Genomic DNA, 27,453 nt, shown 5'->3' with positions numbered 1-27,453 from the left:
CACTCCAGTATGAAAGCAGATTTAGGAAAGGTTCTCAAGTATCAGCAATAACGACGAATACATTTATTTTGATTTCCTGTATGATGTGAAGATAAGTTAGAAGATACAGGTACACAGATTATCAGGATGTGGCCAAAAGTTTATCTTTTCAGAAATCTGTAATTTGCATATATTATTCTTCTACCAGAAACAGGAATGTTGGGGAAATAGCTAGGTGCCTGGGGAAATTCTATTTTCCTATGGTATTCAGTTCCAGCAGAGCAGGGTGAGGGTTAAAACCGACACTCGTAACCACACATAAGTGGACTCTAGAGGCTGAGCCTCAACTCAGAAACAACATTAAAATGGATCACAGAGAGGCAAGTATCACTGCGTGTAAGTAGTACCATCAAGACAAGAAAGGCGAATGACCAGAAGCTATGATTCCACTGAGTCAAGGACGGTGTCCTATTGTTATATCCCGATACTGAGCCCAGAACCCGGAACCACTGACTCCAGCCCAGAGCAGGCATGCGGTTCCCTGCCTTCATAGAGGATTTTGGTTTCAAGCATTAGGCCTTCAGCATTATAGAATTTAGTGATCTATTTAAAAGGAAAATTTAAGCTTGACCCCACAAAGGTAAACACATCACTTTTTGCCAAGTTAAAAAGCTTATTGTATTGTACTTATCATTCAACCCACCCTCTCTAAAGGGTGAGAATTATTTTCTGTTTTGGGCTGCGTGATCGCCTCTGAGCCTCAGTTTCCCTAACTGTAACATTTGGGTTAGTGGATATCCAAGGTTCATTTAAATGATATTATTCTAGGATTAAACAATATAATACACCTTCCCAAGGCTAAATTGTTGTTTAACTGAGTATTGAAAGATTTCCAAGTTGATCTCTGTTAAAATTTGTAAAATGGGTTCCAGATTCACAACAGGACGTCAGAAAATAAACAGGCACGTTCACATCAACCATCTGAACACTGAACTGCACTTCCGACACGTTCAAGGCATTTTCCCTTCTCACAGCACGCCCAAAGGGCCACAAGGCCAATAAGGAGAAACTCGATTAGCCAAGTTTCACAAAAGCTGGATGTGTTGAATGGATTCAAAGCCCATTTTACTACTCCGAGGTATATACCCAAGAGCAATGAAAATATATGTCCATATAAAAATGTGTACCGGAATGATCATAGCAGTATTATTCACAACGCCCAACACACACAAATAACCCAAATTTCCAACTGATGAATGGATAAAGTATGGTACATCCATACAATGGAATAGTATGAGTCATGAAAAGGAACGAGGTACTGAGTAATGCCACACCATGGATGAACTTCAACTGGAGACATTACACTAAGTGAAAGATGACAGTCACAAAGGACCACCTATTATGCGATTCCATTTATATGAAATGTCTAGAATAGACAGAGAGTAGATTAGTGGCTGCCAGGGGCTGCCACTGGCAGGGAAAATGGGGGTTTGATGAAACATGGGGAATGACTGCTTAAGGGTACAGCATTCTTTGGGGGGTAAAGTATTCTAACATTGATCGTGACGATGGTTGCACAACTTTCTGAATATACTAAAATCCACCAAATTGAATAGTTCAAATGCATAAATTTATGGTAGGTGAATTACATCTCAATAAAGCTATTACCAAAAAAAAAAAAAACTGGAAAAGGAAAACGAAAGTCATTCCCATGGGTTCAGCCACGGTGCACAACACAATAGCAGATTCTAACATTTTGGCATCAAGCTTCAAAGATGAGGTCTAATAGACTCTGCCACCTGAATCAGAATTAACCTGGTCATCTTTCCTCAGGCAACTCCAACTGGTCTGTTAGTTCCAAGGACCCAACATGTCATGCTTTCCCAAATCAGGCAGGACCTTTCCAGTCAGGGAAAGAACTAAAATCAAGGATGACAGAGTACTACACAAAACAGTAATTCTACCAAAGTCAGCATTCAAAAGCTTGAGGGGTGCCTGGGTGGCTTAGTTGGTTAAGTGTCTGACTCTTGATTTTGGCTCAGGCCGTGATCTCAGGGTCGTGGGATTGAGGTCCGCATCGGGCTCCGAGCTCAGTTCAGAGTCTGTTTGAGATTATCTCCCTCTGCCCCTCCCTGTGTTCGCTCTCTCTCTCTTTCTCTCTCTAAAATAAATAAAAAATCTTTTTTTTTAAAAAAAAGCTTGAGATTAACAGATTTGAGGGCATGCGTGCAATAGTAGGATTTGTTTCTGCTCTCATAATAAAAGACAAAGCTCCAGGCTCCTGGTGAAACTGCAAGAATGTGGTAGCTCAGGAGGGGTATAGAAAGATAATGTTCCACAGTAATGTAGTAGAAAGTTCCAGACATCTATAATCACAGTTGAATAGGAGACCAATCTTGCATCACAGCAACCAGCTCTAGAGGGATTCTCCAGACTCATCAAGAAAGTACCCATTCCTATTATCGCCAAGAGCATGTAAAAAGGGGAAGGAAGGGAAAAATAAAATAAGATGAAATCAGAGAGGGAGACAAACCCTAAGAGACTCTTAACTCTAGGGAACAAACTGAAGGTTGCTGGAGGGGAAGGAGTGGGAGGCTGGGGTAACTGGGTGATGGACATTAAGGAGGGCACTTGAAGTAATAAGCACTGGGTGTTATATGCAAATGATCAAACACTAAAGTCTACCTCTGAAACTAATAATATAATGTATGTTAATTAATTGAATTTTAATAAAAAAACGTTAAGGTTTCCAAGCTCTAACAAGGGTGGTGTCCAGGGTCCTGAACTCAGAGGGAGCAGGAGTTCAGTTCTGGGCAGCAGGAGCACAGGTGCGGCTGAGATTACGTGCCCTGGCAGCAAATTAGGGTCCAGGTGAATAAGAAAATCTGAATTCCTAGCTAGTTGGGTAGGCTTCTAAAAACCAGGGAGAAGCAAGTAAGAGATCAGAGAGAATGCAGGGGCAGATAAGAGTTCTTAAATTCTATGTGCATCGTCCATATGAAAGGCAGCAGTAGCTTAGCTGAAGCCTGGGGTAAAACATACGCCCCTCCACCTGGGTCTACGGCAGGCCGGCAATGTCGGAGAACTGGTGTCTGTCAGGAGAGGTGGGTTTAGAGGCTGAATTAGGACAGGACAAAGACAGATACCATCAGGTCTCGGAGACTGGATGGGAAGGACTGGGAATTTACTTAAGAGCCTGGGGGACAAAGGGTGAGGGGCTCAGGCACAGTGACAGGACCATGAGCTCCAAGACCTGATGAGGAGTTTCAAGTAATGGGCTCAGGACCACCAGGAGGAGTGGAGCATGCACTTGACCCAACTGCCTTCCAAGGCAGCAGCTGCTTGGGTTCTTCCCACCGTTGGCTGGGACTGAAGTCGGCACACATTTAGTGACCAAGTTTTGCCACAATCACCGGAGTCCACGTCCCCAGGTGTCAGGAGTCCTGCATTCCTGATCGGATGGGCCCCCTTCACATCAGTAGAAGATCTAACTTTCCAATTATTTCTATTTCCTTCCAAAAAGGAGAGCCCCAGAGAATAACTATCTGGACTCCTGCTCTCTACTCATTCACTCCCTTTTGGATCCTGGAATGCTTAATAACCCTGGGGCCAACTTCTACACTATTGAGGCCCCCGACCATATTAGCACTCCCTGATCCTAACAAGTCCACAGGCTACACACATGACTCCACATGTACACATGTAAACCGTAGTCATCAGTATGTTCCGCACTGGTTTCTGGCCCAATGTGCGGGTATGAGCCTAACTATATTCTGAGGATGACTCCTGACAGACTGTGTGAAGATATGACAACCCCAGCCCACCTCACTTTGCAACACTGATTTATGGGCAAGACTGCCTCGACCTACACTTCCTATTTATTCCATATTAATCAGTGGCCTCTTTCCCCATCTCACTTATGCAGACGTTAAGGCCAAAGGAACATACCATTTTTTTGATCACGATATAATCCCACTACCCTTTATCTTCCTAGAATAATCATGATGGAAAATAAAGAAATGGCTAGTTTGCAGTTATTCAAATGATTTCACCTCCTTCAGACTTTTCTAACTTGCATATTTGGCTTGAATGATTTCGTGATTTCTCCAATGGTTAGCAACACAAGACGAGACCGTCCCTGGAGCGAGAAGCAAGTACCTCCCAAGCACGTCTCCGTGCACGGGGTGAACCCCGCGTACTCCCAGTGGTAAGTCATCCTGCTGTCCTCCTGGAGAGAGGTGTCCGGCTCGCTGGAGGCAGGGCCCTCGTCACACGGCTTGAGGAGGCAAGGCCGCTCGGTGGGCAGCTGGGGGCCTTCACACTCTTCCTCAGGCAGCTCGGTCTCTGTCTGCGTGAACGTGAGGAGCACGCGACACTTCACCTCTCGGACCTGGACGCCCGGCCCGCATGTGGTGCTGCAGGCTGACCAGGGCTCTGGAATGAACCTACAGAAAACCGGGAAGGGGGGGGGGGAAGAACATGCAATCATTACATCTGGGCCACAGAGGAGTGACAAACATTCTCTGCAGCGAAAAAGTAACTTCATTCAGAGGGAATTCAGAACATTTGAAATGCCATACTTCTGATGCTCACATGTCATTAACCAATTTTCGAATCTTATTAACAACAGAATTTTCCCTAGAGATACATTGAATGTTTGCATCCATTTTATAACTCAAGTTCTGTGCTATGAACTTTGCATAATATCATTAAAATAAGGGGGCGCCTGGGTGGCTCAGTTGGGTAAGTGCCCGACTCTTGATTTTGGCTCAGGTTGTGATCTCAGGGTTGTCAGATCAAGTCCCGTGTCTGGCTCCACACTTAGCTTGGTCTGCTTCTCTTCCTTTTCCTCTCCCTTTGCCCCTCCCCACACTCTATCTCCCTTTTTTTCTCTCTCTCTCAAATAAATATTTTTAAAAATATATATCATTCGTTTTTTTAATTTGGTAATAAAGAAGCCATTCTGCAGTGATAATTTCTAATCCGATTTCTTTTGTAATATGGAGATTTTTCACCAATATGTATTCATCTAATCTTTATCAGGCTTATCCTTTAACTGGCAGGGTTTTATTAAACCCTCAATATTTAGGAGCTAAGCTACAAGACAACAAATGTTTTCAGCAGAGTAGATGAAGCTTTCATATTCTTTTCTATTTACATAAATACACTGAACTTCCTCTTCTTGAAAGTATCTTAGGTCTTCCACAATCTAGCTGAATGACGTATTTATTTCTGATCCTGAACTATTATCCACTGAATCAGAGGTTGTCCACCTATGGCCTACAGGTCAAGTTCAGCAGACCTGTTTCCCCACAGCCTACTAGCTAAGAATGATTCTGATGGTTTTAAATGGATGGGGGAGGGGGAAGAAGGATAATCTTTTTGTGAATGGCATAAATTCTGCCTGCTTTTGAGCTACATGGTAGAGCTGGGTATCTGCAACAGAAACTGTCTGGCCAGCAAAGCCTAAAATATTTACTATCTGGGTTTTTGCAGAAGATGTTTGCTGATTCCTACACTGAATTTAAAAGCATAGATTCAAGAGAGACATAGATATTTAAGATATCCTGCTCTTCCATCATGAGACACCAATGCTAGACAAAGAAGAGCTCAGTAATAGAGTAAGTCTGGGGACAATGGGTTAATTTACTCCAAACCTCTCCCAAACACTATGACATATGAACACATACCATAAATGCTACGAAGGGAATATGGTGTGCATCATTTCCTATGTTTAAGTGAATACAGAGCTCTATGCACAGGATAATGTACTAAGTCACTTCAGAAAAATGATTGAGATGTAGTTCCCAGGCTTAATGTTCAAGATCTCAGAAAGATAGGGTAATGAGGGTCTCTCTGAGTCCTCCAACTGTCTCTCCCTGGACAAGACGTCATCACAGTTGTCCACAACGGCACATTCCAATCAGCAGAATGAAACACCATTGCTATGCATGAGCCCAGGAAAGAACTACCAGTAAACCCTCCAGATTTTTTTTGTGTGTACTGAAAACTGTTAGTGGAGAACTCCCTCCCCTAACCTTCCTAGACCAGGAGAGGGCCTGCCCGACTGCCCAGGATGGAGTTACTGGAATAATATTTGCACAATGCTCTTTTCTTTCCTTGCTGTTTTCCCCAGAACTGGAAAGAAAAATCCGGATTAAATTTAAAATAAGGAGGGGGCCACTGAGTGGCTCAGTCATTTAAGCATCTGACTCTTGATTTCAGCTCAGGTCATGATCTCAGGGTCATGGGATCAAGCCCCGAGCTGGGCTCTACACTGGGCATGGAGCCTGCTTAAGATTCTCCTTCTCCCTCTGCCCCCTCCTAAAATAAATAAATAAATCTTTTTAAAAATTTTAAGACAAGGAATCCATACAATGTATTAATATAAGGTCAGTTAAAAGAAGGAGGTGGGTATGGGGCACCCAGATGGCTTAATCGGTTGAGCATCCGACTCTTGGTCTCAGATCAGGTCACAATCTCAGGGTTGTGAGATCGAGCCCCACATCGGGCTCCACACTCAATAGGGAGTCTGCTTGAGAGTCTCTCTCCCTCTGCCCCTACCCCTGCTCATGCTCTCTCTCTCTAAAATAAACTCTTTTTTTGGGGCGCCTGGGTGGCTCAGTCGTTAAGCGTCTGCCTTCGGCTCAGGGCGTGATCCCAGCGTTATGGGATCGAGCCCCACATCAGGCTCCTCCGCTGGGAGCCTGCTTCTTCCTCTCCCACTCCCCCTGCTTGTGTTCCCTCTCTCGCTGGCTGTCTCTGTCAAATAAATAAATAAATCTTTAAAAAAAGATAAAATAAAATAAACTCTTTTTTTAAAAAAGGGTGTGGGTCTATATTAATTGAGCAGGAACAGCCTCCACTTAGAGATAGTTAAATGAAGTAAGTATGGGGTAATTCACGTACTATGATCTTTTGTCGAAATACACACAGAAAGTCACACATACGCATATGTAGTGTACATATTATATAAGTGCATATCTATTTATAACACATATGTTTATGTACACTGATTCCCGTATAATCTCTCTTTTCTGGAAGCGACTGCACGTGCCAGGGTCTAGAGTGCGAAGAGGAGGCTTCCACTTCTTCTTTGTAGCTTGAAAAGGTTTGAATTTTCTCACCGTGAGCATACTGTATATTTACAGTCACTATTTTTTCCCCTCCTCTCTCCTTAGTAATAAAAACTTAAAATTGGGGATTTTGCTTTAATGGGAAATAGGTTTTTTTCACTCAGATTGGACTCCTGGGACTCCTATGATCCAGAACCCTGACAGAATACGGGGCAGGCGAGGGGGCTCACCTCCTTTCCCAACAGGGCAAATGATGGTTGCGTCCAGTGTTTTCCTAAGGCATCCAGGATGTTTCAAGTTGGTTTTCAGAGGTCCTTTTAAGGGTCCTCTTAAAAACCAGATCCAAGAGCTGTCCAGATTAGCCATGAGTGATTTCAGAGGAGGAAAAAAAGAAAAGCTATGGCAACTCAAAGTTTATGCATAAACTAGAATGATTTTCTTCCGTGGATTTTTTAAAATTTTTCATTTATTATTATTTATTCATTTATTTTTTCTTAAAGATTTGATTTATTTATTTGACACAGAGAGAGAGAACAGAAGCAGGGGGAGGGGCAGAGGGAGAAGCAGGCTCCCCGCCGAGCAGGGACCTGATGTGGGACTCGATCCCAGGACCCTGAGATCATGACCTGAGCCAAAGGCAGACGCTTCACTGACTGAGCCACCCAAGGGCTCCTATTATCGTTTATTTAAACAAAAGATATTATAGTGTTCATGCAGTTCTGAGTCTTGTTTTGTTTTATCCTCAAAGAAAAAAAATTCTTTAAGGATGCAAAAAGGGAACAGAGTCACATGAAAACATCTGAAATGCCATGTCTGCACAAAACGCAACCAGAGAAATGGAGTGCGTTCCCTACGTCTGCACCTTGCAGAAGAACTTAGAATAGCACCTCACTACCGTAACAGTTTAGACACAAGATAATAAAATGACAGAATAAAATGGGAAACTATGGAGCTGAAGAAATAAACTGTGAAGCCTGAGGACATGATTCCAAATCTCATCAGGAATTCAGAACCTGGAAAACGCAGAAGAACCAGGGCTGATGATCAGAATGATGACACAGGCAGGACTTGGCAGTGCTGAGAGCAAGAGAAGCTTCTGGAGCAATCGGAGGGGTGGAGGGGAAGGGCAGGCTGCAGAGGGAACTGTCTGGGATGACAGAAGTGTTCTGTATCATGCCCGAGGCTATGCTATAGGGCTGTTTCCACCTGTTAAAGCTCATCCTTTAAATAGACACGGTTTACTGTATGTAAATCATACCTCTCCGAAATGGACTTTTTAATTTTTATTTATTTATTTATTTTTTAAAGATTTATTTATTTGAGAGAGAGAGAGAACACAAGTGCAGGGAGGGGCAGAAGGCGAGGGACAGAATCTCAAGCAGACTCTGCACTGAGCATGGAGCTGGGTGTGGGACTCGATCTCACAACCCTGAGATCATGACCTGAGCCAAAATCAAGAGCTGGACACTTAACTGACTGAACCATCCAGGTGCCCCCAAAATGGACTTTTTAAAATGGCGGCTTTTAGAGACAAAATGAGAGAGAACCTAAATAATTCAATATTGAACATACTGGCTTCTTCAAGTAGAGGTTCCAGCACACGGCAAACAGAAAAAGTGTTCAGATACGAAATATGTAAAAAAAAAAAAAAAATTAAAGTGCCTAAAATACAGCTTGGAAAGGCACACTGTCTTCCAGGAAAAAAGTGATAAAAAATGATGAACATAAAAACCTAGAGTTTCAGGCAGAATAACAGCCACCCCGAAGACACTCATACCCTCGTCCCCAGAATTTATGAATATGTTATACTGCATGACAAAAGAAATTCTGCAGCAGTGGTTAAGGTTATGCACCTCAAGATAAGGAGACTGTCCCCGCAGATAATTCAATCACACGAGGCCTTAAACACAGAGAAACCTCTCTGGCTGGAGTCAGAGAGATGCAGGAAAAGAGCAAGAGAGAGTCAGAAAAATGAAGGGCACTCAACCCGCAGTTGCTGGCTCAGAGATGGAAGAGGCCAGGAGCCAAGGAATGCAGGCAGCCTCTGGAAGTTGCTAGCAACTCCCAGAGCCAGCAAGGAAGTGGAGACTTCAATTCTACGACTGCATGGAACTGAATTCTGCCAATGACCTGAATGAGCCTGGAAGCACATGCTCCCCCAGGAGCCCCCCACAGAGGCGCTCAGGCTGACAGACACCTTGATTTTGGCTTGGCAGGACCCAGCGCAGGGGAACCGGCAGAATCTGATGGGCTCCTCACCTACTGAACTGAGCTGGCAAATGTGTATTAAACCACTCGGCTTGCGGTGAATGGTCATAGCAGCCAAAGCAATTCAAAAGCTTTGAATTTTCTAACCTGCCTGAAATTTTTTTTGAAAATCAGGAACTTTGAAATAGTTCCTAACAAAGCAAGCTATGTCACCCTGCTCATTTTAAAGATGGAGACATCAACAGAAATGGGATGGTTAGGGACACATGGGGGGCTCAGTCGGTGAAGCGTCTGTCTTTGGTTCAGGTCATGATCCCAGCGTCCTGAGATCGAGCCCTCCATCGGGCTCTCTGCTCAGCAGGGGAATCTTCTTCTCCCTCCCTCTCTGCCTCTCTCCCTGCTCATGTTCACGGTCTCTCTCTCTCTCTCTCTCTTTTATATATCTTTTATATATGATAAATAAAATCTTTAAAAAAAAAGAAATGTAAAAAGTATAAGGAATAATGAGATGGGATAAGAAAAGGTAAAAGACCAGTATAAATTTCAGGAAAGAAGAGATGAATTTATTCTTTGATGATGCCTTGCTTGGTAACTATGGGAAACAGTCAAGTTAATTGAAGATTTTTGACTTGATAACTACGGGAAACAGTAAAGTCAATTGAGATTTTCGGGAAAAAAATCAGAGTTCAATAAAATAGTCTCTATCTATCTATCTATCTATCTATCCTAAATTTACCAGGTTTCCCAGAATTCAGCCAACACTTGCTGCTAGTGTCGGCTGCCAGGCGCTATGCTAAGAACTTTACATGTATTATTTGAACATAATTTTCATAACAACCTTTTGAACAAGTACCATTGTTTCTTGACTTTACAGATCAAAAAAAACTGAACCTTAAAACACATAAAAAAATAAAACTATAGAATAAAAACTCTATAAGAAAGCACAGTCCACTTGATTAAAACCGCAAAATACCGAGAGGGTTCTAACCCCAGAGAAAGGAATAACCGGAAAGAACATCACATGTCTCCCAATGAGAAGACTCCAAACTGTAAAGTTGTCGTTCCCCCCCCCGCCCCCCCCGTGTAATTATTTTAGCAAATGAATGCGGTTCTGATGCAATTTGGGGGAAGAGGCTGGAAACAGACAAAACAACTTCCAAGTTTTACGGGAGGTTAGGTGAGGACAGTGAGGAGCCTGTTGAAAGGGAATAACAGTTACACGGCACTTGCACAGCCTGAGAGAAAAAAGGACTAAAAAGGAACAGTGATTCCAATACTATGGGACTGGCCATGGGGTACCCCATTTACACAGTGAAGGCACTTTGAAATCAGAAACCGAAACAAATCATTCACTAGATAGTGCTGGGCAACTCATTAATTAGTGGGAGAGACACCACGTATCACATTCCCCGTGGATCAAAGTTACAGGGAAACCATGAAAACATGAAAGCAAAGTTGACCTTTGAACAGCTCGGGGTTTAGGGGCACGGACCCCCCCCCCCCCCCCCCCACAGTCAAGAATCCACGTGTAACTTCTGACTCCCCAGACTCGTAATCGACAGCCTCCTGCTGCCTTACCCATAACGTACACAGTCAATCGCGGCTATATTGTATGTTGTATGTACCACGAACTGTCTTCTTACAATCAAGTAAGCTGGAGGGAGAAGTGTAATTAAGAAAACTTTTAGGAAGAGAGAGTACATTTACAGTGTCACACTGCAAAAATCCACAGGTAAGCGGACCCACTGCACTTCAAACCCGTGTTGTTCAGGAGTCATAAATGTACTAGAAAACGGCATTAAAAAAAAATCATTTCCCCATGTTGATGCAGGTGTGGGAAGGAGGGCAGGCTCCAGGACTCCCGTGGACAGGTAAATTCATACTGACATTCTGGAATGCAACTTGACTGTAGAAATGCAATGCCTCTGATGGGCCCACCTTAAGTTCCAGAAATTCCACCCGGCAGATATGTCCTACCTAGATAATCAGAGACGTACAACTTGAGATCGGCTGCAGATTGTTGCTGCTGTTTTAATCAGAGTGAATATCAGCAAGAAGCTGCAGACAGCCAGAAAGATCTTTCTAAAATGCAATCGTGACGACATCACTTGTTAAAACCCTCCCACTGCCTCCACATGAAGTCCAAGCTCCTTAGTGCACCATGAAGACCAAGACCTGCTTCTGTTTCCAGCGGCAACCTAGCTGCCTTGCTCTCTAGCCTCCAGGCCCCTCTCCACACTCAGTATACGTCAACCGCCAGGTACGGCCCCCCGTAGACCAAGTGGCCGGCACGCAATCCCAAATACTTGGCACTCTGCTCGTCTGACACCCGCCTACATCTCAGGACCTGAGTTCATGCCCCACGTCTCCCCGGAAGCTATCCCTGACCCCTAAACCTCACAGGAGGGTAATATCACCACTAAATTCTCTGTCTACCTTATTAGACAACCTGAGCTCGAATTCAGGTCACCTGACATTAAACTGGAGCTCTTCTTAGAACACATGCCGGAGAGCCACTGTCTACCACGTAACAGCTCTGAAATGCTGGTCGCTGTCTTAACCTTTCTGTGCCTTGGTGTCTTCAGCCCTGAAGTGAGGGTAATGTTAACACCTCCTCATAAGGTGTTGGAATCGAACTGTTGGAATTAAACGAGTCAATCCACATAGAACCCTGGCACAAATGAACTCCTCAATATTAGCTGTTAGTACCATTGTGAGAAAAACAGATGTCTGAAAGAAGACATAATTCGGTCTTAGCAAATACGGCTTCCACAACGGGAGAAGCCAAAACGGCAGGAAGGAAACATCCAAAGTGCTCTAAATCCTGTTTCCTTGGTTTTCACATATGAAAAATGGGAGAAGGGGCAACACAGCTGCAGAAGCATCTTGAATCCCAAAGAAACCAGGACATCTCCAGGGAAGACCTTTTAAAACAACGATGAACCGTATCAACCGTCAACACATTCCACAGCTGGGAGCTAAGAAAGGTCAAAATTGCGGTTCTCTTGGCTTAGCTTCATAAGCTATAATTTTTATTTTCCCAATTAAAAAAAAAAAAGCTTTTGAACATCCACTCCTTGTGTAAATCCAGAGCGCAGGCCATGGTAAACCACAGAGACAGAAATATTTATCTTCTCCAGGCAGGTTTGGCAGGCTTTCCTCGGGGGATCTGAAATATAGCTACGTTCACCTTCTCCTTCATTGTCAACAAGCAAGCATCCCCAAACCACAAAAGACAGTGGTTATAGAAGGATGAACTGGAACCTGAGGTATGTTGCGGTTTTGTTTGGAAATCGAGGGAATGAATAGAGTCAGAAGTGGTGGGAGGAAACTATAAACTTCACACTAGACAGCCAGGAACAGGCCGGAATCTGCCAGCAGCGTGAATTATAAAGGAAAATTGCATAGAGACCGCAGAGGGAGAGAGGGAGAGAGGAAGCAAGGAGGAGGCAGCCACACAGGCCGGGAACAGGTGCTGGGGGCTCAGTCTTCCATTCTGGAGAGAAAGGGGTGGTGTCTTTCAGGAGGAAAGGGCATAGCAGCTTTGCTCAGGGAGTAAGGGGAGGAGGAAACCAGCAGCAAAAGCAGGTTTGGAATGAATACAGGGCCTGAACCCATTGTGGCTTACATGCTATCACCCCTTCCAATTCAATACAATGAACAGGATTTTCAGACTGTGAAAGGGACACTACAGATGACCCGGTCCAGTGGTTCCCAAACTTGGATGCACCTTCCCAAGTCACCTGGGATACTTGCTAAAAATGCTGGTGACAAACTTGTAGAGATGGAAAGTGCAAGAGAGGTGCTGGGGGCTAGGGGGAGCCCTGGGGAGCAAGTGCTTCATGGGGACAGAGTCTCTTCTGGGGAAGATGAAGCAGCTCCGGGGGGGGGGGGGGGGACCAGAGCGTTGTCTGTACAAGCAAATCCGCGAACGTGTGGCCTTAAAAATGGTTAAAACGGTCATTTTTGAAATTGAAGTGTGAAGTGTGTGCCAGAGTGAGTAGTTTTAGACATGCCGAAATGTGTACTTAATGCCACGAACCTGTACCCTTAAAAATGGTTAAAACGGTCATTTTTGAAATTGAAGTTTCAAGTGTGTGCCAGAGTGAGTAGTTTTAGACATGACGAAATGATCCCCACGATAGGTGTGTTGTCACCATCTGTCACCATGCAAAGTAATGAAATAGTGACGGTATTCCCTATGTTGCTCTTTTCAGCCCCGTGATTTATTTATTTTGTAACTGGAAGTCTGCACCTCCTCATCCCCTCCACCTATCCTGTTATGGATATTTTAACACACACACACACAAAAAAATAAATAAAAGGTATTTGGCAGAGCAAAAAAAATGCTAGTGACTAAGTGCTCCCCTCCCCCCACCCAGTGTCTGCTCCATGGGGCCCAGAGATCTGCATTTCAGGAGTTGCCACGGGTGATTCTGATGGACGTGATTTGAGGACCAGACTTTAAAATGGTATTGTGGTTATAGAAGGAGAAGGAAGAGGAGCGGAGGAGGAGGAGGAGGGAGAGGGGGAGGGGGAGGGAGAGGGGGAGGAGGAGGGAGAGGGGGAGGAGAAGGAGAAGAACAACAACAACAATGAAGAAGGAAGAAGGAGGAGGATGAGGAGGAGAAGGAAGAGGAGGAGGAGGAGGAGAAGTCCTTCTTCTTTAGAGACACATCCTGCAGTATTTACAAATGAACTGCTATGCTGTCTGGAGTCTGGTTTCCGTGTTGGTGGCAGAGACGGAACGAGAGTGGCCTGCTAACTGATAACTGTTGAAGCCGCATGATGGACACATGGGGTTTCATTATACTGTCCTCTCCTCTTCTATATAAGCTTGAAATTTTCTATAATAAAAAAAAGCTTTATTAAAAAAAAGCCTTAGCCAGGTGACCCCCCATTCCCAACAGAGAAGAGAGCGTGACTGAAAAGCTGGTGGGATAAGTAAGCCTCAGGGAGGAAAGGCACCACGTAAGGAGTGTGGTCGGTGGTACCGCACAGCCTTGTGTGGTGACAGACAGTAGCTACACTCGTGGTGAGCACAGCAAAATGCAGAAACTTGCAGAATCACTGTGTTGTACACCTGAAACCAATGTAACATTGCATCAGCTATCCTCGGATAAAAATGTTATTAACGGTTTGGGGGGGGGGTCGTGGAGGTGGGTGGCAGCGTCTTGTAGGCAAGGCACAACGAGCAGTTCACTGTGGCTGGAGTGTCCCCCTCAAAGCAAACCAAGGAAGTGCTCGGAGAGGAGGCTGGGAGCCCCAAAGGGTGATGCCCGCCCGTGAAGTCTGGTGGGCCTTGGGGATGAGTGTAAATCTTTGGGTGATGGGGAACCATGGGGATATTCTTGATGTTGGAAAGAGAGACTCAGATTTGTGCCTTAGTTAGACTTGTCCAGGAGCTGCGGGATGGGTGGGTTTGAGGGGACTGAGTGGGAAGCGAATCAGAAGGTTGCTCCAGTGTCTCAGGAAGTGGGCTTAGGACCTGGACAGGATGCTAGTAGGAACACAGAGAAGGAGCTGGAACGGAGACAGAACTTAGTAGATACAATTGGCACAACCAGTAGTTAACTACATATAAGGGAAGACTGAGAGAGAGGCAAGAATGACCCCAGGCTTGTGGTTTGGGGAACTGGACAGCAACCCCATTAACCAAGAGATGACGCAAGGGAGGAGCACCAATTATAATCTAGTTGTGTTCTAGGGACAGAAGATTCTGGTAGGATGTGTCGTTCTAGACTGAGAACTCTATAACCTTCCTTGAGTGACAACTACACACTCCCGTTCAGCTGTCTCAAATCTCCTTTCCCCGGGTTCCTTTCCTTACAGAATCACAGGAGATCAGAGTAAGGAGAAGGTTCCGGTAGTATTGAGCTCAACACCCTTCCTGTACAGTTGGGAGGTGTCGACATGTTAACTGACTTGTCTACAAACCTTATTATTTTTTAACATATTTAAGACCATCCTAACTTCAAATAAAAAATAACAAAACTCAAACATCCATAGAACCACTTCTTTCCATCCACTTCCCTACCAATCTTCACTCCGTTTTCAATACTCAAATACCCACCTCCTTCTAATTGGGAACTCATGTCTTACATCTCCGCACTGTCCACTTCCCCACCCTTTGAATGGCAGTCCTCTAAAATTAACTGGAAAAGACTCTCTTGTCCATCTAGATAGTGTTTTCTGGGTCCGCATCATTTTTCCTTGGCTTTCTAGGAGATCTGCACCTCTCCTTAAACCCTTTCCTGCCTTGGTCTTTATAACTGTGGTCCTTCCTTGGGTCTCCTCCTCCCTCTGCTCACTACTCCTTCTCCTGCATCACCCACTTCTTGCCACCTCCCCTCCTCCTCGAGATCACCAAGCAACAGTCATGAGCCTCTCTCTTCAGTCAGTTACTCTGGGGTCATTCACCTCACAGCCTCTACAGTTTCTTCTGGGTTCATTTCCAGGCCTGACACTGGTCCATGTGGAAAAGTTCTGCACATGTCCTAAGGGGGATGCACCAATTCTCTTGGCCTGTATCACTAGAGGCACAGTGCCTTCTCAAAGAGAAGTAATCCACGTTCCCCCAGGGCTCATTGGGCTGGGCCCCAGTTGGAAGGGAGATTGACAAATGAGCATGTTCTAAAACCAGCAATGAGGTTGGTAAGGGATCTAAAAACAACACATGAAAACCACTGGAAAAGGCTAAGAGTGATGAGCTTGGGAAAGACCACACTCCTGGGATCCAGCTTTCTTCAAATTTGTGAAAACCTGGCACATGGGAAGAGGCATAGATGTCGGGTTTTGGGGTTTTTTAATTTTTTTTCCTGTTTCAGAAAGCAGAAATTTGAAGGAGGTGTATTTAGCTCAACCAGAGAAAAATCTTGCATATAACTCAGGTTGTTCAACAGAAGAACGAGCTCTCTCTCAATGCAGGGAGCTCAGCCTGTCACTGAAGGTGTTGACGAAGAAATGCCTGTTCTGAGCGGGAGACTGGCCATGTTACCTTCTTACCTCTGAGATCCTTTTTCCTACAACACTCTGTGAATGCTCTCTTGGTAAATAGCCTGTCAGCACCACAGACTTGACGTGTCTGACAGAGAATCAGCTATCCTGTCCAATTACTTGAGTCTGTCATTGGTGCTGTCATTCTTCTAGACTCCTAGATGAAAAATCTCAGAGCACCTTTGATTCCTCACTCTCTTTAGATCCCTATCCCTCTGCGTCCAGAGGTTTCTTTGATTTGTTCTTGGTTCTCAATTTCCACTGACACCATTACACTCTGGATTTGCCAAATCACACATGGAGAGAAGTCACTGGATTTTTGTTGGAACGGACCCTGGAGAGATCAAGTCCAACCTGCTCATTTATAGGATGAGACATAGAAAACTTAAAGACTTGTCTAAGGTCACATAGTTAAAAGGGGTGGTTCTAGGCTCCAAGATACATACCACCATATTCTTTCCATTGCTCCAAGCCATAGAAGCTCTGGGATTTCTCCTTATAATCACTCAGGCCACCATGATGCATTTCAGCGAAACTGGTTTTATAGCAATTGGCCATGACTTAACCATGGAATGATTGATTTATTTGTATAATATCGTCATGGGCCTTGGTCAAATCATATGTGTTAATCTAGATCTAGGAATTATCCCCAATCTCTTAATTGTAACAGATCACTGGGTCTGCTTTGAGTTAACAAACACTGTTCTTTTATGTGCTTCTCACAAATACTGCCAAAGTGGGACTGCTGAATTGCGAAATAAAGAAGAATTCTAGCCAGCTCAAGCTCTCTAGAGCCTGAAAATTCAGGTCATTTGGATTTGAGATGTATCATTGTACTCCAATGAGTACAAAAATTACATATATCATGTTAACTGGCTATGCCCTGATTACTCCCATAAAAGGCCCTGGACTCACGTTGGTTCTTCTGTTGCTATTCTGGTCTCTTCTAGTTCTTGTGCTTGTTTCAGCCAAGGCAACTTAGCTTCCACTGGACTTTTTTCTAAGAAAAAAGGAACATAAACAACAAGCTTAAGGGAGTTGGATACATGATCATTATTTGAAGGTTTCATCAATAAAGCAGTCATGCTTTGCAAACGCAAGCTGAGTCTTTTAGCACATGAAGCGGCTTCTGGGGTGAACCAGACATTTCTGTCATATATTTTTTTAATTAACACATTATCCAAATGCAACCAGATGATCCACAGCACAGTCAGACATGTTCTCCAAGTGAACATAAAAGTCCCTTTTATAAACCAACACCAACCTGTGTTGTTTATATAGCAAACTCTTACTTCAACCATATCAGCTTGCTTTCTTGTTGCCCACGAATTCTTGTTGCCCATGAATAAAGAAATCACTAGAGAAAATCAAATCACATAGATGTTTGGAAAGTTGGGAGGAGGGGAATCTGTGCTCTGGTTTACTTAAGCTTTTATTGTTGTAGTTGCTGAGGGAGCTCATTACCAATTACAACCATCAAGCAGGAGCAAGATGCATGCCCCTTTCTGTCCTTTTAGGCCTCCTAAGCTATGAAGACAGAAACAGTAGTTATGAAATAAGAAAGGAAATCATTTGGTACCGCTGTGGGGCAAGTGAAGGTGCTGAGGACATGGCTACAAGAGTGCCATCAAATGCATCAGGAAGAAGAAAAGATTTCACCGGTGAAAGTTCTATAACCATGACTGGTCCCCTTCATGGCAACCAGTGATTTTTCTGGACGGTAGACAGAGTAAATAAATATTTGTTCAGTGGTTCATTGTAAGGCTATTTGTATGACCAATGAACCCAGAAATAAGGAAGGAGCATTTTACTATCCTTTCTAAGATAAGAAGGAAGACTTCTTGGCACTAACAGGTGGGAATAATCCCCCTTTCATTTCCAGACAGGAAATAACTTGTCATAGGGTTGGAACTACGTCACTAAAGTATATGGCAGTAACTCTGTCTAGAGAGGAACGTATATCTGAGAGCTGATGCCAAGACTTCCTGCCCATGGATGCTACCCATTTCTGCTAATTCATGTGGAACAAATAGGAACAACAAAAGAAACTCTAGAAGCATGTGGAGGTCTAGATTGGGAGCTGAAAGTCTTCATTCATGCTATAGCAGCGACAGGACACACAATGAAGAATGTGTATAAAATACTGTGGGAACAAAGAACGAGAACCCTGGGGGACATTTCCTGCTCCTCTTTCTCTTTATCCTTCTTCTCCTTTTCTACCCCATGCCACCTTTTTCTCTTCCTGTTCACCCTACTTCTTTTTCTTCAAAACAGGGATTACGTTAAATTATTCTATGTCCACCAAGAAATGTTCGTACGAGCCCAGATGGATAGGAGCCACTCCATACACACTGAGTCAATAGGAGCTCAGTTTTCTCCCAGATCACTTAATCGCATCGGGCCATCTTCCTTACCAAGGTGGACGGGTCTACTGGCATCTGTGGGTGGATCCACTTTTTGAGAAAGTTGAATGGAAATGCTACAATATTCGAATGAGAGCTGGAAAACACCATTTGATTTCACGTCAACACGCATCACAAACTTACCTTCTGGTTTATAACACGGGATGGGAATGATACATTCTTCTTTGATGTGTAACTTCAGCTGTGGGTTGCAGCCACCAACGTGCTGTCCACGGTGGTTGATACACAGAACCACGCGGTAACGTAACCCTCGGCCACAAGTCACCGTGCACTTCAAAGAAGAAAGGAGAAGCCAGTGAAATTCTTGCTCATGAACAGATCCACAAAGGTATTAATGACTCATGCCAAGGAGAGCCATTCGTTGACATGACTATTAAACACAAAAGACCACCAGGCAACCATGTAAAGAAGGGGGTAGAAGCTGACTTCCTGTGATTCTTATGTTTCAGGGCCCCTCCTTTGCAAGGCCTCCTTCCAATTCTCAATTTGAAAAGTATTTCAGATGAGGTCATGGCACAAGAAAAACTGAAGTGCCCTAAAATCTTTCTGCTCAAACATGAAAGAAACTTGACACAACTTTTCTCGAATTTGACTAAAATTTTTTTAGGATGTTATCCAAAACAACTTGTGAGAATGAAAAAAAAACTTTTTAAAACTATCAATTAAAAAATCAAATTCTGATCAATCACACTAGAGAATTATCTTTCTCTTCTGTCTATAGAAATCAATCTTACAAAATTGTGATCATATGAAGAGGGCCACCAAAGAGCATTTAGCCAAAATGGTTAGGAAAAAATACTATAGAAATATCAAGTAGTTAGAATTAATAAAAATATTTTGCTGTTTTTTTCTGAATTTTCATGTGAAGTTCGTGTTGTATTTTTTCTTGCATTATTTATTTATGATTTGGAAGGCACTCTTGCTGATGAATGGAGTATTTTCATGTCATGAAAATCTAGGATATCTTTTCAATTTATCTACATATGTTGGTGAGTATACGTGTGAATACATACGTGGGTTTTTCTTATTAATAGACTTTATTTTTTAGGATCATTTTATATTTACAGGCAAACTGAGCAGACAGTACAGAGTTCTGATATGCCCCCACCCCTCCCCACAGTTCCCCCTATTACTGATATCTTGCGTTAGTGTGGCACAATTATTAAAACTGACAAACCAATACTGATGCATTATTATTAACTAAAGCCCAGAGTTCACATTAGGGTCATTGTCAGTTTTTAAACATTTGTGATTTCTTACAATTTCTTTGATTATTCTAAACAAAAATTCACTTGGATACCCAATATTTTGCATCTTTTCTTCTTCAAGAGTCATCCCCAAAGTGTATAAACTTCAGGCCTAAGCAATTCTGGATCCACCCATAAGAGGGGCTGAGAGCCCTTGGGCATCCACGAAGGGCCAGGCACTGCCCCGCAGGTGTGACCTCACTAACCGTCCCACACACCTGCAGCTCACTAGCATCACTCCCATTCGACAGATGAGCAAAGAGCCCGCCACCAAAGGACCTTGCTCAAGGTCACAGAGTTCCCAAAGGCCGAGTGGAATTCCATCCCAAGCCTCCTATTGCCAAAACCATGACTTTGCCACTGATTCATCAAGCTCCAAGATTCTTTGTTTAAGTCTGTAGACATTTTCTGCATGGTCACAGACAAGTTTCACAGGATGCGGGTGCCTTTTCAACAAATTCACATCTCCAAAAAAAGTATCAGTAGAGAGCAAAGAGGTGGTTACCAGAGGGAAGGTGGGTGGGGGGATGGCGGAAATACGCGATAGGGATGAAGGAGGGAACTTATGATGGGCACTGGTGAAGTATGGAAGTGTTGAATCACTATATTATACTCCTAAAATGAACACAGCACTGTATGTTAACTACCCTGTAATTTTAAAATATAAGGATTAAAAAAAAAGAATTTCTTTTTTTTTTTTTTAAAGATTTTATTTATTTATTCAGCAGAGATAGAGACAGCCAGCGAGAGAGGGAACACAAGCAGGGGGAGTGGGAGAGGAAGAAGCAGGCTCATAGCAGAAGAGCCTGATGTGGGGCTCGATCCCAGAACGCCGGGATCACGCCCTGAGCCGAAGGCAGACGCTTAACCGCTGTGCCACCCAGGCGCCCCCCCAAAAAAAAGAATTTCTGATTTCATCTTGCCACTCTTACGACCAACCGAACAAACATTCTAGTGAACTGAGTGAGATTTGAGATTAGACCCTATTTCTGGGAAACTGGCTCACCGACCCCAAGATTTATCAACTTGAAATATATATGACACTGAGAGGCTGTTGCATATTGGTCAAGAAAGAAACAAAACTTCTGCCCAAAGTGAAAGAAAATGGTATTATTATAAGGTATAGCTATACCAGAATTGGTCAGTCCAAAGGAGTATTATTTCCTTCTGTGTAGCTTCCCCAGGAAGCTGGACATTTACCCCAACAATATGGTCAATATTTAAATTTCCAGAACTCCTCTCTGGAGCTGAATGTATCCTTAATGATAGTAAATTATCATTATTGAGAATGTATTTGATTTTTGAAAAGAAAAGTATCAATATCCAAGAAAGGTAAATGAGATGATTTGGATAACAACCCTCTGTTTTGAAACTATGAGTGATGATAAAATCATGATATTGATGAGGGTGTGGGGTTGTGGTATAAAAGCTCTAAAGCCAACACAAACATATGGATGAGACCTCTAAGAGCTGAAAATGAGCTCTGCAGGTTACAGAAGTAAAAATGTTGATTTCTGATGATAGATCACGACGTGATTTTTGGCACATAACTCAGGAGTTCAAGAACTGAATATCTTTTTTTTTTTTTAAAGATTCTCTTTCTTTATTTGAGAGAGAGACAGAGAACAAGCAGGGGGAGCAGAAGAGGGAGAGGGAGAAGCAGACTCCCTGCTGAGCTAGGAGCCCAATGTGGGACTCAATCCCAGGACCCTGGGATCATGACCTGAGCCGAAGGCAGATGCTTAACCAACCGAGCCACCCAGGTGCCCCCTGGATAATCTTGCTATAATAAAATCCCCCCATCTCAGTCTACTTATTTATATGAACAAGTTTTCCCAGTGTGTATATGTAAAACAAACCAAACCAAGAAATCCACAGTAAAAATTAAGAATAAAATTACTGCTGAACCCATGTCTCATTCTGGCAACAGACTATTTTTTCAAGCCCCCCTCATCTTCTAGACAGATTGATTTCAACTAAAAATTTACTTTTTAGGTGTAAAATTGTTTACCAAAATTTGAAATCTGTTTATGTTGTTTTGATAATAACAATTTCTAATACATAGAGACTTAAGATCACAGGAAATGAAAATAAATTCATTTCCAATAAAATAAAATTAATTGATTTCAATAGCTATAGATATCTTCTTGGAGAAAAGTAGAATAGTGTAATCAATAAAAGACTATAAAACACAAAGGTACATTACTGTAGGATAAATTTCTATGGGGAAAGTGGATTGAAAGTGCGAGCTCAAGGGGAAAAAACGCAAACTATCCAAATTGTTCAAGAAGAACTTCTCCAAGTGTTTTTGAAGGGAAAGATGGCAAGGGTAGAAATCAACATGACATTTACATTCTACTGGACACATTTTTTAAAATGTCATAACAGTTTTATTTTTAAAATGCCAGCATTCCCAACATGTTAGAAATGACATTCTTTGATACTTTTTATTTAAACTTACACAAAAATTTTAGATGTTGGGGCACCTGGGTGGCTCAGTTGGTTTCTGCCCAGGTCATGATCTCAGGGTCGTGGGATCAAGCCCCGCGGTGGGCTCTGCACTCGTTGTGGAGTCTGCTCCTCCCTCACCCTCTGCTCCTTCCCCCTCCTCTCAAATAAATGAACAAATAAAATCTTTAAAAAAATTTTAGATGTCAACCTTAATATATGTGAAGGGGTATATAACTTTGCAAACATCTTTTAGGGGGTACGTGAAAAGAGGATCAGTAACACCCAGCCAGCATTCATTAAAATCTGAGATTTAATGACAAGTGTCCTGGCCTCAAACCTTACCTGGGACCACTCCATGGCGATCCACTTGGGGCAGTCGAACAGGTTGCAGGTCTGCATGACCTTGGGCTTGGGCGCGTACATGCACTTCCACTCCTCCACCTGCAGAATCTCTCCGTGCATGGACTCCTCCACACACACGAAGCTCCGTCTCTGAATCCCACCTCCGCAGGACACCGAGCACGCAGTCCAAGGATTATGTTCCCAGCTCGAAAGCAAACAAATAAAAACACATTATTTATGTGTCGTTTGCTCGTCTGTTTCAGGCTTGCAAAGGTGAGAGAGGCCGGCTGTCGTTCAGTGGAAAGCACAGAGGACTTGGAGTCATGAGGCTTTCGTCTACAGTCACAGGGCACTTCACTCCTCTGACCCTGAGGCTGCAGGCAGGAAGGATGCGACATCCTCCCTCATGCCCCTGCACGGGGCCGTTCTGAGAACTGCACTGGCTTCCATACAGAGTGTGAAGCAGTCTTTAAACCGTCTCTCCACTGTAAATACTAACGGACAATACTACCAGAGACTCAAAGAAACTGAAGTCAGAAACCAGTCATCTGGATGTCACAGGGGATTCAAATTTCTGACCAACTGCAACGCCTGAGCTCCCTCTATCATGGCCAGTCCTCGAGGCCGTGCTTGATACCTCCAGTGACGGGAGACGTCACTGTTCGAGGGAGCGCATGCCACCTAATTCTAAGGCAGGTCTTCTTTACCATGGAGTTGAAGTCTGCTTTCCCTTAGCTCTCTGTAAAGGATCTACTAGCTACCCCTCTTACATGTTAGACTATTGCTAGATAGGATTCAGTTCCTTGCAAACTGCTTAGAGCAAACTGCAGAATGGAAAAAGCAAACCCGTGACTCACCGAGGGAGAGGCTGGAAGTGGTCGTAGGGCATGATCTCTTTAAATCCATCGCTACAAATGAAATCATTGTGACAATGTCATTTCTCAATCAACTAACACATTCATTAATTTCATCACTACGAATTTAACAACCCAAAAGACAGAGAGCTCTTTCATATTGAAAACTATGCCAAGTGTTGTGAACTCTTCCCAAAGCCACCATCTTTTTGATTTTTAGCCACATCTCTGGCACATGCCATCCCCAGTTCTACGAAAACACAGAAACTAGTGGTATGGATTACTCAAAGGAAAGAGTGTCTCTTAATTTAGATAAATCTGTTTTTTTATCATCTGAAAAAGTGTTTCGATATAATCTATTAATGATATTAACACACTATCCTATTAGTAGAATCTTCAGAGAAACATTTTATTTCATAGAATTTGTCCTTTGAAAAGGTCTCTAGGAATAATTATGTTCACCTGGGATTACAGGAAATGGGCAGCTCAGTGATAGGAAATGAAATCCACTGAGAACGCTTCCTTTTCCACTCGCACACTTCTGCCCCAGCCAGCTGGCCTATGTCTGGGCCATTCTGGGACTTGATACTGTGCTGTTATTTTAAGATACTGTAGTAAAGCCAGGAAACTTCCCCAGGCAATCCAAGTCAGCAGGTACTAAATTATGCAACGGGATAGTTTATGCATAGCTTTTCTGCTTTGGCATTAAACCTTTTCACTTCCTTGCACAATGCATTATTTATACCGAATTTAACGTGAACACTTCAAAAGTCAAAACGTGGTAATGGGTGACCCAGTTTAAAAGTGAAAATGGTGAGTTCAAGATATTTATGACTAGCAGATGGACAAGACCTCGTACTTGGACGAAGAGAGCTTTCCTATTGTGTGTCCAGGAAATGCTCAAAGAGGGTCGTTATGAAGAGGCAACTCTCCGAGCACAGGCACGCACAGCCAGACAGGAGAGCCCTGGACCGCGTGAGCCGGTGAGCCTACTCCCTGTTGAGCAGGGGGACAAATGCAGGTAACGGCCACCCATCACCCAGCGTGTGTTCAAGGTCACGCGGTGCAAATGTCACTCCGCAAAGACTGCTCTGTCTCGGCCACACTTGATTTGTTTCTATTTAGAGTGAAAACTATGGGTGGGGATGCAAACCTCGACGGGCAAGGGTCCATGCTGCATTCCTTCAGTTTGGGTTTGGGTTTCACGTTTTCGGGGTAATAGTGGCAGTAATGGTCAGGCACCACCCTCTTCAGGCGGATATCCACACATTCAGCTGAGTTGAGCTGATAACCTAACGGAAAAAGGCAAGTCTGAATAAGGCATGGCGTCATTTTCACGTGGCAGTGATCCCTTGCCACGCCCTTTTTTCTTTCCCCTTAAGAAACTTCACTCAGTGGTTCTCATCCCTGGCTACTCAACGGAACCCTGGGAGCTTCTAGCCCATACCAGTGCCTGGGTCCCTTTGTGGTCCAATTAAGCCAGAAGCGCTGTGGCTCGGTCCAGGAAATTGGCTTTTTTTTGTTTTTTAAATGATCTTCAGGTTTTTCTAAAATGACTAGCATGTGTGGCCAAGATCAGGAATGATTACTTGAACTGATGGTGGCGGTCTTAGCACTTTTAGCGAGAAAGTTACAGCAAACTCCTTTATAGAACGCCTGAACCTTGGGGCAGAAGGTCAATCACTGGCCCATCTCCTGACTGTCCCCATGACACCGTGTCAGACCCCCCATCTTCTTTCCTCACGCTTCCCCTCTTTGCCTGTCTCCTCCCCCACCCCGGTTCCCCCAGAGACACCTGTTCATTGTTTATATGTTCTTAAATGTGCACCTGCCTCATGTAACATTGCTTGTATCTGTTTTAGCCAAATAGGTATTTTAAATCTTGTTCTATTTTCTACTTTTCTCAACGCTACGTTGTTGACAGCTACCCACATGTGAGGCTGGTGTTTCCTCCCATTGCATAATATCCCACTGCTGGCATACACCATGTGTTACTCTTCTGCTGTCCTGGGGAGCCTGGGGCACTTCCGATGCCAACAAACTTCTCTAACTGGGGAAGAAAGCACTGTCTATACAGGGAGGAACAAAACCCATCCCCTCTACCACCCCCTGCCTCACAAGCCTTCAGAGGGGAAGGGATGAGGACTCACTTTCGATTCTATTAAATTCAAATTGTAGTCACTGACGAGTAACATTTCAAATGGGTGAGTGCTGTAAATTGTAAAAACTCACAAAATGATGCTTCTATTTCCTGAAAGACCTGATTCCAGGTTTCCTGTCACTACATAAGTGTCATGTTAAGTTAAAAAAAAAAGAAAGGCAATTTTTCAAAACCAGAATGAGCTCTTCAGGAAAAAAAGAAAAAAAAAAAAAAGCCCAAGCTAAGCTCTCAGTCTCAGCCAATTGGTCGAAAGGTCTAAAAATACATTTAAGGGCCTGATTGTCGAGAGGAATCTGATTTTATAAACCACTAGACAGCGTTCTGCAAGCCACGGCTTGGATGGAAGCTGAGTGCAGGAGGACAGGCTGGTATGCATTATAAAAAGCAAGGTTGAAACCACAAGAACGAAAATCCAAATGGAGTCAATAAAATGTTACTCGGGTGCCAATATCTACCAGAGCGTCTACAATATCAGGTGGCAGTGGCGATCCCGGAATTTTCTCCAGACTGATCTTAAGAGTCCCACGTGGATGACTGCAGACAAGACCAGGAAAGTCCATCCAAGTACCTTAGGGAGCACGGAACTAACTCGCCGGATTATCCAAAAACTCAGAAATGGCATTTACATAAATCATGTACACTTGATTATATTAGTATATTAGTATAATTAAATTCTGGAAATGCTTTCCTTGTGGGTTTTTATGTGTGTGTTTTTATTTCCTCCAACACAAGAACAGAATGAGACTACAGCTTCTTGAATCAAAGAAAAATCTTTGTTCTAAATGGAAACATACTTCTAGGAGACCAAAAAAAAATCATACAGGTGTTTATAATTTAAGGAGAGACAATTAATTTCCTCTTTAATTTTATGGCAGTACCGAGATAACTAAAAGCAAAGGAAATAAGGTAGATTCCCTTCCTATACTATGAACAAATGTGCTGCAATTCTGCCAGTGGGCACAAAATGGCAGGCTGCAAGGGGCACCCCACAAGCAGTGTGAAGCCTCCCTTCTGTTCTGACAACCACCGCTATCTTTGGCGGGCAGTCTCACGGCTGGGTGCTCCCATTTACGGTTCCACCCGGGCTGTGTCTTTCCTTTGGCACTCAAGTATGAGACACATCTGTGTTCCTCCCAAGAATTTAACCAACTGAACTAAGCTGAATCCCATTATCAGTGTCCCTCCCAGAGTGGAAAGCTTCTCTTTTCTCTTATGTGTCTACATGGGAACGTCTCTGAATAACGGGGTGTGAGAGTTAGCAAATAAATTGAAAAGAAAGATGTTTGTCTTCCTGTTGAGTAAGAATAAAAAAAGCCCCACCAGCTCTTTGCTTTTATGTTGGGGTCCATGAGAGACTCTGTCTTCCCAGGAGCCATGGCCCACCTGACTCTAGGTGGTGGGATTCTGCTTCTGGATATAAAATGTACATGGAGGGGATCTCTAGGTATGTCCCACTCCCCCTGAGAGATCTCTACTATAAGCACCGAGTCATGTCTATATCTCATAACTCATCCCCAGAGAATGCCAGGAGCGGGGGGGAGGGGATGGCCAGAACTCTCTAGATTATGCAGAGGCATTTTTAACAAAATTCAGGTTTGCCTAGACTCTGACATAACAGGTATTTCCCAAGTACCCACTAACTGCCAGGCACCGTATGAGGCTCCTTAGCACGTGTCCTGTCGTTTTGTCCCCCGACAATGCTGGAGAGGGTGATCG

At 43.5% G+C, this 27,453-nt stretch overlaps 1 protein-coding gene across 1 annotated transcript in view; it reads right to left on the bottom strand.

Moving 5' to 3' along the window:
- ADAMTSL3 (ADAMTS like 3) overlaps positions 1 to 27,453 on the bottom strand; it is a 333,594-nt gene that overhangs the window by 104,827 nt on the left and 201,314 nt on the right. Inside the window, exons 11-16 of the mRNA XM_040642874.1 lie at positions 24,730 to 24,868; positions 23,580 to 23,630; positions 22,723 to 22,927; positions 18,806 to 18,953; positions 17,175 to 17,259; positions 4,138 to 4,424 (exon numbers count right to left, since the gene is read on the bottom strand). Coding sequence (XP_040498808.1) covers positions 4,138 to 4,424; positions 17,175 to 17,259; positions 18,806 to 18,953; positions 22,723 to 22,927; positions 23,580 to 23,630; positions 24,730 to 24,868 — 915 coding nt within the window. The remainder of the gene's footprint in view (positions 1 to 4,137; positions 4,425 to 17,174; positions 17,260 to 18,805; positions 18,954 to 22,722; positions 22,928 to 23,579; positions 23,631 to 24,729; positions 24,869 to 27,453) is intronic.

Source organism: Ursus maritimus, unplaced genomic scaffold (assembly GCF_017311325.1).
Source record: "Ursus maritimus isolate PB19 unplaced genomic scaffold, ASM1731132v1 scaffold_27, whole genome shotgun sequence".
Taxonomy (NCBI): domain Eukaryota; kingdom Metazoa; phylum Chordata; class Mammalia; order Carnivora; family Ursidae; genus Ursus; species Ursus maritimus.
The sequence above is the reverse complement of the archived record's forward strand: the minus strand, read 5'-3'. Positions and strand labels throughout refer to the sequence as shown.